This window comes from Mucor mucedo (assembly GCF_025094135.1).
Source record: "Mucor mucedo strain NRRL 3635 chromosome Unknown EV154scaffold_26, whole genome shotgun sequence".
In the NCBI taxonomy this organism is placed as follows: domain Eukaryota; kingdom Fungi; phylum Mucoromycota; class Mucoromycetes; order Mucorales; family Mucoraceae; genus Mucor; species Mucor mucedo.
In genome coordinates this window covers 238,847-252,907 of record NW_026252310.1, presented here as the reverse complement: position 1 = coordinate 252,907, position 14,061 = coordinate 238,847, and the positions used below count along the sequence as shown (strand labels likewise).

The window sequence follows — 14,061 nt, the reverse complement described above, 5'->3', positions numbered from 1 at the left end:
TTGAAACAGGAAGGAGTCTTTTAAAGACGTTGCCAGATTGCCGTAGTTTGTTGCAATGGTGGTTGGATGACCATGTTCGACCTACCAATTTTACGTACGATTCAAATATGTAGCAGAAATTACAAGAGCATTAATCCAGAACTACGAACGGAATTGAATCTTTTCACAGAAACAGTTACCGTTTTGTGGAGTCTGGAATTTCCTTGGGAAAAGCCCTCCTTCAGATTATGAAAGTTACGCAGGTTTATTAAAACGAATTGGCCAACTACTATGAAAATGGAATCAGTCCTGTTAACGGGTTTAAAAAAAGAAAGACTCAAAGCAATAGATTCATAAAAACTTTGTACGAAGCATTTGATAGTAGACCACCAGATAATATTAATGCCATCTACGGTGATAAATCCAGTAGAAATAGTAAGAAGAGAAGTTTGGACAGTGCTGTTGAAGAAAGCACCAACTTTTACGAGATTTTTGGTGTAGATAAAGATGCAAAAAATCACCGTATTGAAGAGAAAAAACAAGATAGACGATGGTATCACGGCTTTCTTTTCGACATATGACGATGATCTTCCGTATGAAATTAATAATCTTCAACATAACGGCGACTACAAAGTCACATCCGATGGAGATTATAACTTTATTGGATAACTTGTCGTATTTGGGTAGGATTCACTTAAGAATAATTATGCAAATCGTTTAAATAAATAAACTATGAAATTAAAACAACCTTTGATGTTGCATATCAGCATACGCTTGTATACTGTTATACAACTTCTCCTACTTCAAGTACATACTTCTATATAAAAAATTGCACGATTGGCCTAAATACGATATACGAATGACAGTTGAATACAGAATGCTATACCACTGAGTTAGGATATCACCGATTGAGAAGAGAATCTTCTCAGATCGAATCAAGAATTATATGAAAGAGAATCTTAATATTAAAAGTTCTCTCAATGGATTAGCTACCCAGTGAGAGAATAGAACAGCTATTAATATCAATGGTTCATTTACTTATATATTGATATATTTATACTGCTGATAAAGAGTATAAAGAAATAGTGTATGAAGTCATGGATAGCTATCCTCTACAACCAAATATACAAATATCGATAAGACATTTTATATTTGGGATCGTAATTTATTCATTACAAAGATAATGAATAAATGATCAACTATTATGTTCTATTGCCAATTACACTTGACAAACAAGTATGCATCTTTTACAGTAACCGTTGCATGATCTGATAAATAAGTGTCTCGTAATACTAAAGATTTATTAGCATACTCATGCTCCCGATCCACTGATATGGGACAACGTTATCTGGAAACAATTCTAACGAGTAGTATCCATTTAATCCAAGGCGGGAAACAAAGTATAGATGTATTCCAAAACCAGAAAGGTTAACTCATCATTAAAACTCAGGAGAGTTGTGTAATATAAAAAGGATAAACTATTTCATAGCAGCAGAGTTCTTTTAGTCTATTTTTACCTCTAATAAAATTATACTTTTATCTCACTACTTTTCCATTGTAATATTAAGGGGTCTCAGTTTGAAAAAAAAAAGTTACCCAAAAAAATGGGAAACTTTTTTTTATCCAATAAAATCGCTTTCCCACTTTTTCAAATTGAGACCCCCATATTTCCCCTGATAACTTTCCCATTTTATAAATGCAAAGAAAAAACCCGAAATATCAAATCATTGCCACATTTAATGATCAAGTATGATTGTATCTATTAGTAATATACGCAATAAAAATTATAAATGTGTATCCGGTAAGTCGTATCAATTTTAGATAAGATAGAAAAGTGGCTAACAAAGGCATAGAATTAATGAGCATGTTTGCAACCAATATAACATCCGTTACTGATGACTCAATTTGATTTCAGGTCAGCGATTGGTTATTTGTGTCTATCTTAAAAGTATAAAAGAAGAAGGTTTGAACCTGGATCAATAATAGACTTCTTTAATACTATTAACATGACCAAGTGTACTACCAAATCCAAGCCTACACCTGTCAAGCCAAACCCAAAGCGAAGAGCTGTCAAGCCATTAAAGACAACTACTAAACCAGAGGAGACACCTTCCAAGCCCAACAAAGCTACCAAAACAAAGAAGGCTCAAGTTAAGTGGGAAACTGATGTAGCAGGCGATGATAATTTGTCATCAGATGCCCGCCTTCTTGTTTTCCTTTTGGATAATAATGCAAAAAACTTGAACCTTCTCACACCAACCAAAAACCAAAAAGGCGCATATAGAGTTCATATGTCCAAGAGAAGATTAGCCCTAAAGTGTTTAGATTATTTTTGTGAGAAAAAGGTAACTTACCGTACGATGGAAGACATTCGTGCACGAATGAAGAAATACATGGTCGATTACAGTAAAGCAAAGGGAGAAACTAAGGATACTGGTTCAAAAGAATTCAAAAGTAAGTTGTAAAAAGTCAAAATGGGTACAGATTAAGTTATTAATATCTCACTAACATTAGAAATGGTTAAAGATGTCTTTCCTTATTATTATGAATTGGAACAGTTTCTTCAAGATCGTCGTGGGGGTCTCGGTGTTCCTGATATTCTAGGTGCCCAGGATTCTGAAGTGGAAGAAACTGTAGAAGATAAAGAGGATGAGAGAAGACATGTTGAGTCTACTCCCAATGAAGTGCCTGTGAGTACCAATGTAGTGGAAACGTTGTCTGACTTCAGTGAAGATAAAGCCACTGTTGCTCCTCCGGTCAAGAAAGCAAAAAGAAGTTCTGGTGCTGCTATCTTCGACCAGGACTTCAAGTCTATTTTGGATGAACCAGTAGATACAACCATCTACAGTGAAATGTTGGAAAAGAAGCAGGAGATGGCCAAGATGAAGATGAAGGTGCAGCAACTGACTGAAACAAGGTTAATTCTTGAAACTTTGTTGAAGTCTGGTTTAGATCCCACTTCATCAATTATTCAAGATCTAATGAAGAAAATCATGGAGTTATTGAATAACGCTGGCACATCTGAACCTGAAGCAGAGTCTTCAAATTTGACTTAAAGATAAAAAAATTATAATTTTTAAAATTGATATACTTCATTCATGTTTATTGGTTGCGTGCTAGTATGTATTGACACACTCCATCTCTTAACTGGATTCCAGTGGGAGAGTCTATGGTGGTGAAAGACATAGTTCCACGGTCCTTCTGTTCTTCTTCCATGTTTCCCATTGCTTTTTCAGTCAACAGAAGTCTTTCCGCCTTTCTTACCAATCTCATATCCTCAGGTTCATCGATCAACATGTTGTGTAAAATTACACAGACTTTGATCCACTGGGAAGCATTGGCCATATTGTCGTTGTTCTGGATTTGTTGACGGAGCATCTTCAAACTTCCAAATCTACACTTCAAGATACCAAAGCAGTGCTCGATGGCAATTCTTGTTCCAGAATGCATCTTGTTGAATCTCTTTTTTTCTGAATCTAATTCTCCATTAGGTGGCCTCTTATATGGGGGGATCATATAATGTGTACATCCATATGCAGAGTCTACAAGGATGTACTCCCCATCGGCGAAATAACGTTCTGGATGAACCCTAATTGTTTCGGTAAATACACGCGAATCGTGAGCTGATCCAAAGATACCTATAGCAAAGTACCTGATTCTTCGCTTATCATCACAAATGGCCAGGTTCTGAATGACAAAGCTTGCCTTTCGAGTATAGAACTCTTGGTTTCTCCACTTGGGTCGAAACTCCAAATCCATTAAAGAGCCATCTACAAACCTAACACAGTTTGGCAAACCAAATCGTTTCTCGTTGGCCTCTATGATTCGTTTTTTTTTGTCTTCCTTCGGCCAACAAATCCACTCTTTCGACATTGACAAAATGGCAGTAGAAAAACGTTTGGTGTACGTCTGGACAGTTCCTACTCCAATTCCACAATGCGTTGCGACGTTCTCCAAACTTGATCCACCTCCAGAAAGACCTAATCGATAAAGAACAACACCAATCTGGAAATGTACACTGCGTTGTTTTCTGGCAGCATCAGAGTCGTTATAGCAAATGTGGTCTTTTACTCTATGGCATATATTATAGAAGGCTTGCTTGGTTGGCATTCTAGTTTCCCTTCTAAATACTCTGTCAGTTTGTAGCATAAGCCACTCGAGATAGTCCCCTTTACGCTTATGAGAATGAACTCGCTTGAAGACATATCTATTCTCATTCAAAAAACGCAATGCTTTCGTATATTTGTGTCGTTTTAACGTTTCTTTGACACTTTTTGCACTAATTGCTTTGGATTCCTCATCGTCACTGTCATCATGAAGAATCTCGGTCAAGTACTTCTCCTCTATACGTAAGCAATCTTTTAGTTTCTCTACAAGTGCCTGTTTATTGCTGATCTTGGGCATTTTGTAACTTTTATTGAAAAAAAAAAATGGGAAAGAATTGTACCTATCGTTTCCCAAAAAAAGGTTGGAAAGTTTTTTGGGAAAGTTGAAAAAGTGGGAAAGCGCTTTGATTGGCTAAAAAAAGTTTCCCAAAAAAGTTTCCCATTTTTTTTTCAAACTGAGACCCCTTATTTTGTCAAATACTACATAACTAAATGTGAATTTAAAAATCAGAATGTTTGGAGGTTTTGTTGTTCGTGATGCTGCTGAAGAAATTATGGGATATGCATCTGATTATGGCAGTGCCCCATTATCCGACGAAAATCTCAAAAATGACGATGATAACATCTCTGTGTGTTCGATAAACCCATTAAACATTCGACGTACTCTTGAAGGTTGAGTTGATGAAGGCTGGCTTGATTTTGAAGAAGTCAAGTTTCGTAAGTTTACTACCTCTCGCAATCTTGATGATAACAGGTTTGTTTCTTCAGTTGGATCGTTGGATTTTGATAACACCTGGCAAGGTTAAGTGGATGACGGCTTGGTTGTTGAAGATGAAACGGTTGCTGTGAAACCTATCAGTAGAAGTAGTGACCCGATCAATAGCATAAAACAAAAGGCAGTCCATAAGACGGCCTCTTCTTCTGTGACTAAGCCTTGTTTAGAGCCTGTAACCAAGCAAAAAATCTGAATGTCAAAAAGCTTAACCATGATTGGTGAAATTGCAAGCCGATTTTACTTCTTCCAGGATTACTTTCTTTGATCATATTGCTGCGAATACTGTACATCCGCCTCGTGCTTCATTGACGCTACTTCTAAATTGCTCTGGAACAATGGTTTTCCTTCCATTAATCTTACCAAGTTGGGAAATAGCAAAAACATATATGACACCATGTTCATGAGCACTTACAACAAATATTGCGCACACAAACATGCCAGAACTATGGAAGAAAAAGTTGCTCTTACCAATGAGGTATCCGCCAATGCAAGAAATTTCGTTTGGTCTTTGGAGAAGTTGGACGGATTGATGCAGTATCCTAAAGGTAAACACGGTGATTGCCTAGAGGTCCTTACCTTTATCATGGGTAAATGCTCGGAGAGGTTCAAGGCAGCCATCTCCCATTTCCCTGGATGCTCAACACTTAGATCACACTTTTTTTTGTTAATGCTGCACATAGTTTTGTTGATCCTAACTCAGAAATGCAACCAGTAATTGAAGTGGGACTTGAAATGAGAACGTCATTTTCTGCTGAACGTACGTTTGCTTCCCATCAAAGTCTTGACGACGAGTTCAGCGCTGTGTTTAAATATGAACACGTTGTCAGAGAGAAAAAGCGTGCTTGTAGATTCGAAGGGTGTACAGGCACAGCCACTTGCCAGAATACTGTAAGCTTACAAGACTTCCCGCCCTTTCTATTATTGGGAAATGCAAGAGAAGCTGGTATCGCATTGGAAACGACTAACTTTCCAAGTATCCTACAAATATCCGAAAAACTGAATTACGAAATCAAAGGTCGTGTGTACTCGTCTTCGTATGATGGCTCCCACTTTTACACCGTTTGCTACAAAACAATTGGGTGCATACCCTATCCTGTAAGAATTAACAATATTAAAATGAAAATAGTCATAATCACTGCAGACAAGCAAAAAGTCAGAGACATCCTGAAAACTATAAAAACAACGTCTTTGCCTGCTACAAAAAGCTATAAAATCAGAAACAAAAAATACAAAACCTTTTAGAATAAAAAAACATGTCAAAAATGTTTTACTTCGTAAGTTTATGTATTTTCTTTTATCAGTTTGCTATGTAATTGAAGACATATCAACTATAATATTATAATTAAAAAAAAATTGAAGTCTTTTTAAACAACTTTATCAGTGACCATCAAGCTTATTTAGTTCTAAAATACTATTATACCGAGGATTACACCCTCTTTACCCGCACACCCAACAAACAATAACCTGACGTTGTATCTGGAGGAGAGTAGATTAAAGCAGATTTTGCTGACGTTGGACAACTTTTGCAGCTCATTACAGAAGGAGAAATCAACTCCCAAAAAGGTGTCAAGTTGACCAAAAGGAGATGCCTTTCTTATCCCATATGTTTTAAGAGGATCGGGCTTTTAGATACAGTAAAATATAAGTACAACTTAGAAAAAAATATAAAACGCGAGAGCTTACATGTAATAGAGATTCCTTGCTTCTAATAGGAGCATTCCTTTTGATAAAATACATGCTGCTTTTTTCGTCTTCAACAGGATGAACACCTTCCACTAATTGGATATAGGAGACGCATTAGTTTCGTATATCGTAAACATAGGAGTTCAACAAATACCCCAACAAAATCTACATCCATAAAACCCTGTATGGCCCCCAAACATCAACAGCAGTTAGTTGATTTCAACGCCATCCGCAATAACCCCGAAACAAAATACGTTAGGCTGCTCACATCGAACAAAATATATTGAGATCTTAAATAGGAGATGTACTAATATGGACAAGCTCCGTTTTTTTTTTTTTTTTTTTTAAATTTTTTTTTTTTTCCTAAATTGAATTCTGTGAAAATATTTTTTTATTAATTTACTGATTGAAAATAAAAATTTTGTGGGCATCGAATTTAAAGCCTTCAGAAATAAACGGTCCTAAAATGGACTACTAAAATGCCAAAAAACAGAATAAAATTTTTATTACTTTTTCCTTACCTTAACTTTTTCTAAAATGAACAACCAAAACAACAACAACAACCCTATCAATTTCCAATTGATTGAAGTGACACCTAATGGTGTAACCTCTGGTAGCAACCGCTCGCATGCTACTACTGTCTCAGAAGAATAAGAGGTTTATGTCGTCGTTCCTGCTGCTGCCCCTGTTGCCCCTGCTGTACCAGCTGCACCTGCTACTGCCACTACTACTGCCACTGCTGATGCCACTGCTGATGCCACGGATGCTGCTGCCACTGATGATGTTTCATATACGAGCTACACTCGCTCCAACTAGAATTCTGCCAGCACCTTTGCTCTGATTGAGTTGTATGCTAATTACAACAACCGGTTGGAGTCCACTCGTACTTTAGCTGAACGAAATGAGTTGTACCTGTCGTATTTGGGTAAGATTCACTTAAGAATAATTAAGCAAATCGTTTAAATAAATAAACTATGAAGTTAAAACAACCCTTGATGTTGCATATCAGCATACATTTGTATACTGCTATACAACTTCTCCTACTTCGAGTACATACTTCTATATTAAAGATTGCATGATTGGCCTAAATACGATATACGAATGACAGTTTGATACAGAATGCTATACCACTGAGTTACGATATCACCGATCGAGAAGAGAAACTTCCCAGATCAATCAAGAATTATAAGAAAGAGAAACTTAATATTAATAGTTCTCTCAATGGATTAGCTACCCAGTGAGAGAATAGAACAGCTATTAATATAAATGGTTCATTTACTTATATACTGATATAGTTATACTGCTGATAAAGAGTATAAAGAAATAGTGTATGAATTAATGGATACCTAGCTTCTACAATCAAATATACAAATATCGATAAGGCATTTTATATTTGGGATCGTAATTTATTCATTACAAAGATAATGAATAAATGATCAACTATTATGTTCTATTGCCAATTACACTTGACAAACAAGTATGCATCTCTTACAGTAACCGTTGCATGATCTGATAAATAAGTGTCTCGTAACACTAAAGATTTATTAGAATACTCTTGCTCCCGATCCACTGATATGAGGCAACGTTGTCTGGAAACACTTCTAACGAGTAGTATCCATTTAATCCAAGGCGGGAAACAAGGTATAGATCTATTCCAAAACCAGAAAGGTTGACTCATCATTAAAATTCAGGAGAGTTGTTCAATATAAAAAGGACCAATAATTTCATAGCAGCAGAGTTCTTTTAGCCTATTTTTACCTCTAATAAAATTGTACTTTTATCTCATTACTTTTCTATGTAATATTCTGTCAAATACCACAAAACTATCATCATGTCCACCAAAAACGTTCTTCATTTAGACTCTCTCATCAGTCATTGCATGCAATTAGATTAGGAAGGTCACTAAATACTGAAATCCTAAACGTAATGAAATCACCGTGTTTGTGATATGTTTTTTGGAAAAAATGTTTGTAGTCGCAACGTATCAACGGTCTAGAACCGTTCCATTTTAAAATCTTATTTTCTAGCTACAGTTAAACGCTTATATAAATCAACTCCAACTTTTAAGCCATTAACCAGACGGTCCTTGTTCTATGGCACCCTATACCCAATTTATATTAAATCTTCGATTGTCGTTCGTAGTATAAAATTTCTTGTTTTTTTTAAAAAAAAAAGGTTTATTACAATCTCGAACGGCCAGGAGGACGAGTGAAGAAAGATTTTCTTCTTTCTTTCGGCTCTGAAAAGGCTATAATGGTTAATTAGTAACATGGTTTAAAAGTATTTTAAAGATGAAGATACATACCTGTTTTGCCCAATGGGTCCCTAAATTTCTCATACCTTAAGTTCCACCAAGGGAACACAGGCTCAACGAGAGGGAAGCAAGAAGAAAAAGGCACTGGCACAGGGGAGGAAGCAACACTGGCTGCAGAGGCAGCAGGAGCATCAGAAACCACCGGCGAAGAGGAAGAAGAAGCGATAGCTACAGAGGCAACCGCAGCAGCAGAAAACACAGACGAAGGGGTAGCAGCAACTGTGGCCACAGACGCAGCAGAAAAAGCCGAAGACACCGCAGAAGGCGAAGAAGCCACAACAGCAGAGACAGAAGAAGAAAGAGCTGGAGGAGGCAGCGAAAACGTGTCCTCAGCAGGAAGAGAGCCGACCCGTCGACGAGGTGAGAAAGGGGGAGAAGGAGAACGAGATCTTCTTTTTGCTCCTACCTGTGTATCCTCAATAGCAGACGAGGAGGCAACAGGTGACCAATCCGGAGTCTTCGGAAGTAAAGACATTCCTACAGGCAAGGTAGCAGCATCCACTAATTCCCGGAAGGTGGGAGGCGGGCGAAAAACAGGCGAAGCGAGATTACCCTTTCTGAGGAGAGGAGAGAGCGATGGAGAGCGCAATTCCTCGGAAGGCGCACCAGCAGAAGAGAGACGGAGAGAAGGCCGAGGGAAAAAAGCGGGCGATGCCAAATTCACCGAGGAAGGCTGGAGTGATTCCAACTCCTCCAATACCAATCCTTCAGCCGAGACGGGAGAGAAGGAGGGAGGTGCCACAACGGGAGAGGCAAGAGCAGAGAAAGGATGCACCAGAGAAGGTGAGAGAGAACCTACATCTGGCCATTCCAGACCCACGTCCAAACAGGGAGAAGGAGGAGGTACTTCCAAACAACCGAAACCGACCGACGGACCACCAACGACGGAAGGAGAAGCGTTATCCCCAATGGGGGAAAAAACCGCTGGATCAATGTCATCTTCCAGGGAAGAAGTCACCAAAAAGGAAGCAATACTCTCCATCAAAGAAGGCTCGCAGGGGATCACGTTATCCCCCGAAGGGAAAGAAACCGCGAAGGAAGCGTTATCTCCAGTAGGAGAAGAAACCGCTACTACAGCGTTATCCCCCGAAGGGAAAGAAACCGCTGGGGACGCGTTATCCCCCGAAGGGGAAGAAACCGCGAAGGAAGCGTTATCTCCAGGAGGAGAAGAAACCGCTACCACAGCGTTATCCCCCGAAGGGAAAGAAACCGCTGGGAATGCGTTATCCCCCGAAGGGAAAGAAACCGCAAGGGAAGGGCAGTCACCGAGAGGGGACACCAACGAAGAGACAGAAGCCGCGGAATCCTCACGACGGCACAGAGGAGTAATGGCCTCACAACGAGGGTCCAAACCAACAGCAGAAGAACCACGAGCAGGTCCCAAAGCTACTTCTTTTTGCCACACGGCACAAACCAAAGACAAAGAAGGGGCAAAAGGATTCTGGCGTGGGAGAGGACATCGCTCCGGAACCAAACCATCACTCAGACAAGGAAGTCCTGCCACACAAGCACAATCCAAGCTATAACAACGTCTTGGTTTCTGGGTAACTTGAGGGCGAGGAGAAGCCAAGAAAGAAGGGCAACAACTGATGGTGGCAGGAGTCGAAGAAGCCGGAGGGGCCAGGCGAACAGGAAGGGGAGGAGAGGACAAAGAAACAACAGATGCTTCGGTGATGGCGGTGATGGGCTGAATGCCATGCTCACCAAGGACAAAGATCTCACCAATTGGCACCGGTGGATTTCGGTGTCGTGGCCGACCAGCATTGACTAAGAGCCAAACAGGAGACACGAGAGCAGTCATACATTCCCGAAGGAAAAAAAGAACAATTTTTCCCCAGAACCGAGAAAAAGCGGACAGAAAGAACACCAGAAGTGTTAATTGACCCATTAAGCTATTCAATGACAACATTAGAGTCTTGTTTGAAGTTTGTGTGATCTCTGATTTTGATATACTTACTTTTCAAAAAAAACGAACGCGTTCATGGTTTTTTTCGGAATGGTTTGGAGAAGAAGAAAAAAAAAACTGAAACGCCCCAGTTTTTTTAAGAAAAATAAAACATTTTTACTGCGCCGCGGAAAATAGTGACGTCTTATTTTTTTTATTCAATAACATAATTTTAATATTCTTTTTTAAGATAACGTCACAGTAGCCTAAAAAAAAATTGGATTACTTAAAATGTAAGATCTTCGATATTAACCGTGCTGACTAATGAACTATAGATCCTTTAATTTTTACGTTAAGGGAACCTTTCTTAATTCTTCTGACTGAAACTGTTCATGTTCATAGTAGAATGGAAATGGACAAGACCAACTTTTTGCAGATTCCTTAATTCTCCTGACTGGATCTGATCATGGTAAAGTCTAAATGTAAATAGACAAAATCACCCTTTTGTACAGTCGCTATCGTTTCAAGTTTCATGAAAAACGAATGTATAAGTCTGAAAATTATTGGCCTGAAATATTGTTGTTGGATCAATGCGACAATTGTTTTGTAAATCCTTTACTAATTTCGGCAATTGACATTTCGTTTGGAACGTCGAAAAGCTACCACTGCTACTTTAATAAAATACTCAAGAAGGGACAAGAAATGTGGAATCATTCACAATTTCAGCTTACTTTTAGCAGGTACAAGAGCATAAGAAAAGGTGCGAAGGTGACGGGAAAACAGAAAGCACCGTTTATTGAGATGATCACATGTAATGTCTTCTTAAACTGCGTATACTCTATGGGCGGATTTACGTTACAATAAGCTAAGAAACGGGTCCTTCATATTTTGTAACACCATCCATTTAAATCATTCGAAATAGTGGTGTTGTTAGCGAATGAAGTACAGTCTCACCAACTTAATTTACGAAAAGTTTATTTTTTTTATAATGCCGAAAATCGTGATTGATTTAACTTTTGATACCATGTATACGGATCCAGTCGAATCATCATGAAGAAAGGTTAAGTCGTGGTCTGAGATCGTAATTTAATAAAGCAAATAAAAAAACGTTTTAGAACTTTTTCCGTCCTCCTTTCGTGTCAATGACCACTTGGCATCGGTCCTTCATACTGCCAACAAGCCTACTCTCAAGATTGAAGCCTATTTGTTTCAGGTCTGTTGTAAAGCCTCTTCCAGCTCACGGATATTATTAACACGATCCATCTTATCACTGATAAGGGACTCGAGGGAGCTTCAAGCATGTTCCAGGGGACTTTGTTTGGGATGGAGATAAAAATTAAATTAAGGTAACAAAAGAAAATACTGTTAGAACTGTGTATATCTTTTATTTCGAGAAAATTTATATTAGGGAATTCTACTAGCAAAAACTACAGGTATTTATACTAAATGATTAGATGGCTTTCGGATAATATATGTGACGCGTTAGAGGAATATGATGTAATGTTATACGTAATGTCTGTTTAAATAAATATGTTATGAAGTAATTCCTGCCTTACAAAGTAAAGACAAAAGTACGTGAGGATCTAAATTCATTTCCGCAGGTGACATTACGTAAATGCCAAAGAGAAAGTTTAGTGCGTGTAATATTCAGTAACCGAATATTCCGCCTATGGGATTGTACTATACTTTTATGGTATTATAATATTTTACTCGTCACAAGGCAAATCACCTTGTGCACAGACACCAACGGTTCTGATGATAACAAATGGGGCGAAGTGTGAGCCATGAATATTTATACATGATCATCCATTATTATGTAAAATGTGATCATTCTTTTATTATAATCTATGACATCCTCAACAATTGCCTTTATGATTGGATTGATTCGTAAACAATGAGCTAGTCTTATTGTTCTGTCAGAATTGAGAGGACGATGGTTCTAAGAAATCTTAAGTCAAACTGAGTTCTAAAGTAGTAACTCAGTTTTTATACCTGATGTTCTTTTCTTTTGTGATATTGTATTTGGTATATGAGTCGATCATGTGGGATCGACGATTTATTTATTTATTTTATTATTTATAAGTGCGATTTTAGCACAGTATTAATACGTCCCAGAACGAAGAATTTAAAAACTTTCAAGATTCTTCTAATAATGCCACTCGACGTAGCCCTAAATTCAGAAAGTAAATTGGGCGGTTTGAATCGGCGATAAAAAAAAATTAATCTCCTACTGGAGGAGGGTTATGTCGTATTTGAGAAGATATAAACACTTGATATGTATAATCTTCTCTCTTAAACAGATATCCATATGAGATTAAATCTCAGTACAATCATAATTGTACTGATGATGTCCATCTCGAGATCGTACAGTCACTATATTAAGAATCCGCAATAATTACAAAGAAGCTATCCCGGTCAATTAAGATCCTTCTTCGCTTTTTATCAAATTAATAAAGATCCTTTATTTGTATCTCATCGACTTTATAAGACTTTATTTAAAATTAACTAGTGAATACCGCTTTTGCCACAGCATCTAAAAATGGCAAAGAACGCATCATAAAATGGGTTAATTGCTATTTGGAAGAAATTGGCGTTGGTAAGGGTTTAGAATAAAGCGTATATGACATTTAGCTCACAACTAATTTTGACAGGTCACAAAACGCTCTTAACCCAATTTCGATCGAGCAAGAAAGAACTTGCTGTATTTTGCCCTGTTGAAACAGATAAGTATGACATGTGCTTAAAGGGATGTCAGATGTTTTATCCAGGAGATAATAGCCGAGCATGTAGTAATCCTAAATGCCAGGAGGATCGCTATGATGATGTAGGAAGACCAAAAGCGCAAATCGAGCAACTTTCTCTTGCTAAGCAGTTGGCGCATCTTCTTAAGACACCTCAATTCAGATCGGACATCTCTTATAAATTGACAAGACATACTGCCTTTTTTTCTAACAAATCAGGTAGTAACTATGCTTTTTTGGAAGATATTTTCGACGGAACAGCTAAAGATAAATGGGACGGTCATAATGAAGAGTGTCCCACAAGTGATTACAAATTGGATCTGGCGATGTATACTGATGGATTTAATCCTTTTAAAAGGGGCGGTGTAAGCATGACTGTAGTAGCATTTGTCATTTAAAATCTATCACCTGAGCTACGGTTAGTGTCTTTAATGTTTTGCAATGTAAATATACAAAAACTACACATATGTTTTTTCTACCAGATTCAAAAAAAAGAATATCTTGATTACCACAATCATACCAGGTCCCAAAAAACCGTAGAATATGCATAGTTTTCTTTTTCCACCATATCAAGAGCT

At 37.9% G+C, this 14,061-nt stretch overlaps 2 protein-coding genes across 2 annotated transcripts; one reads left to right on the top strand and one right to left on the bottom strand.

The window, feature by feature from the left end:
• Positions 1-5,254: 5,254 nt before the first annotated feature.
• On the top strand, positions 5,255-6,028 carry EV154DRAFT_479538 (uncharacterized protein; the record flags this gene model as incomplete). Its single annotated transcript, XM_051598264.1, has 3 exons — positions 5,255-5,463; positions 5,541-5,955; positions 6,002-6,028. 3 exons carry the CDS (start codon positions 5,255-5,257, stop codon positions 6,026-6,028), a joined length of 651 nt encoding a protein of 216 aa, XP_051459730.1.
• A 2,695-nt stretch (positions 6,029-8,723) lies between these two features.
• EV154DRAFT_583819 (uncharacterized protein) lies at positions 8,724-10,840 on the bottom strand (the record flags this gene model as incomplete). Its single annotated transcript, XM_051606716.1, has 3 exons — positions 8,724-8,791; positions 8,849-10,749; positions 10,815-10,840. 3 exons carry the CDS (start codon positions 10,838-10,840, stop codon positions 8,724-8,726), a joined length of 1,995 nt encoding a protein of 664 aa, XP_051459729.1.
• Between the last annotated feature and the right edge of the window lie 3,221 nt (positions 10,841-14,061).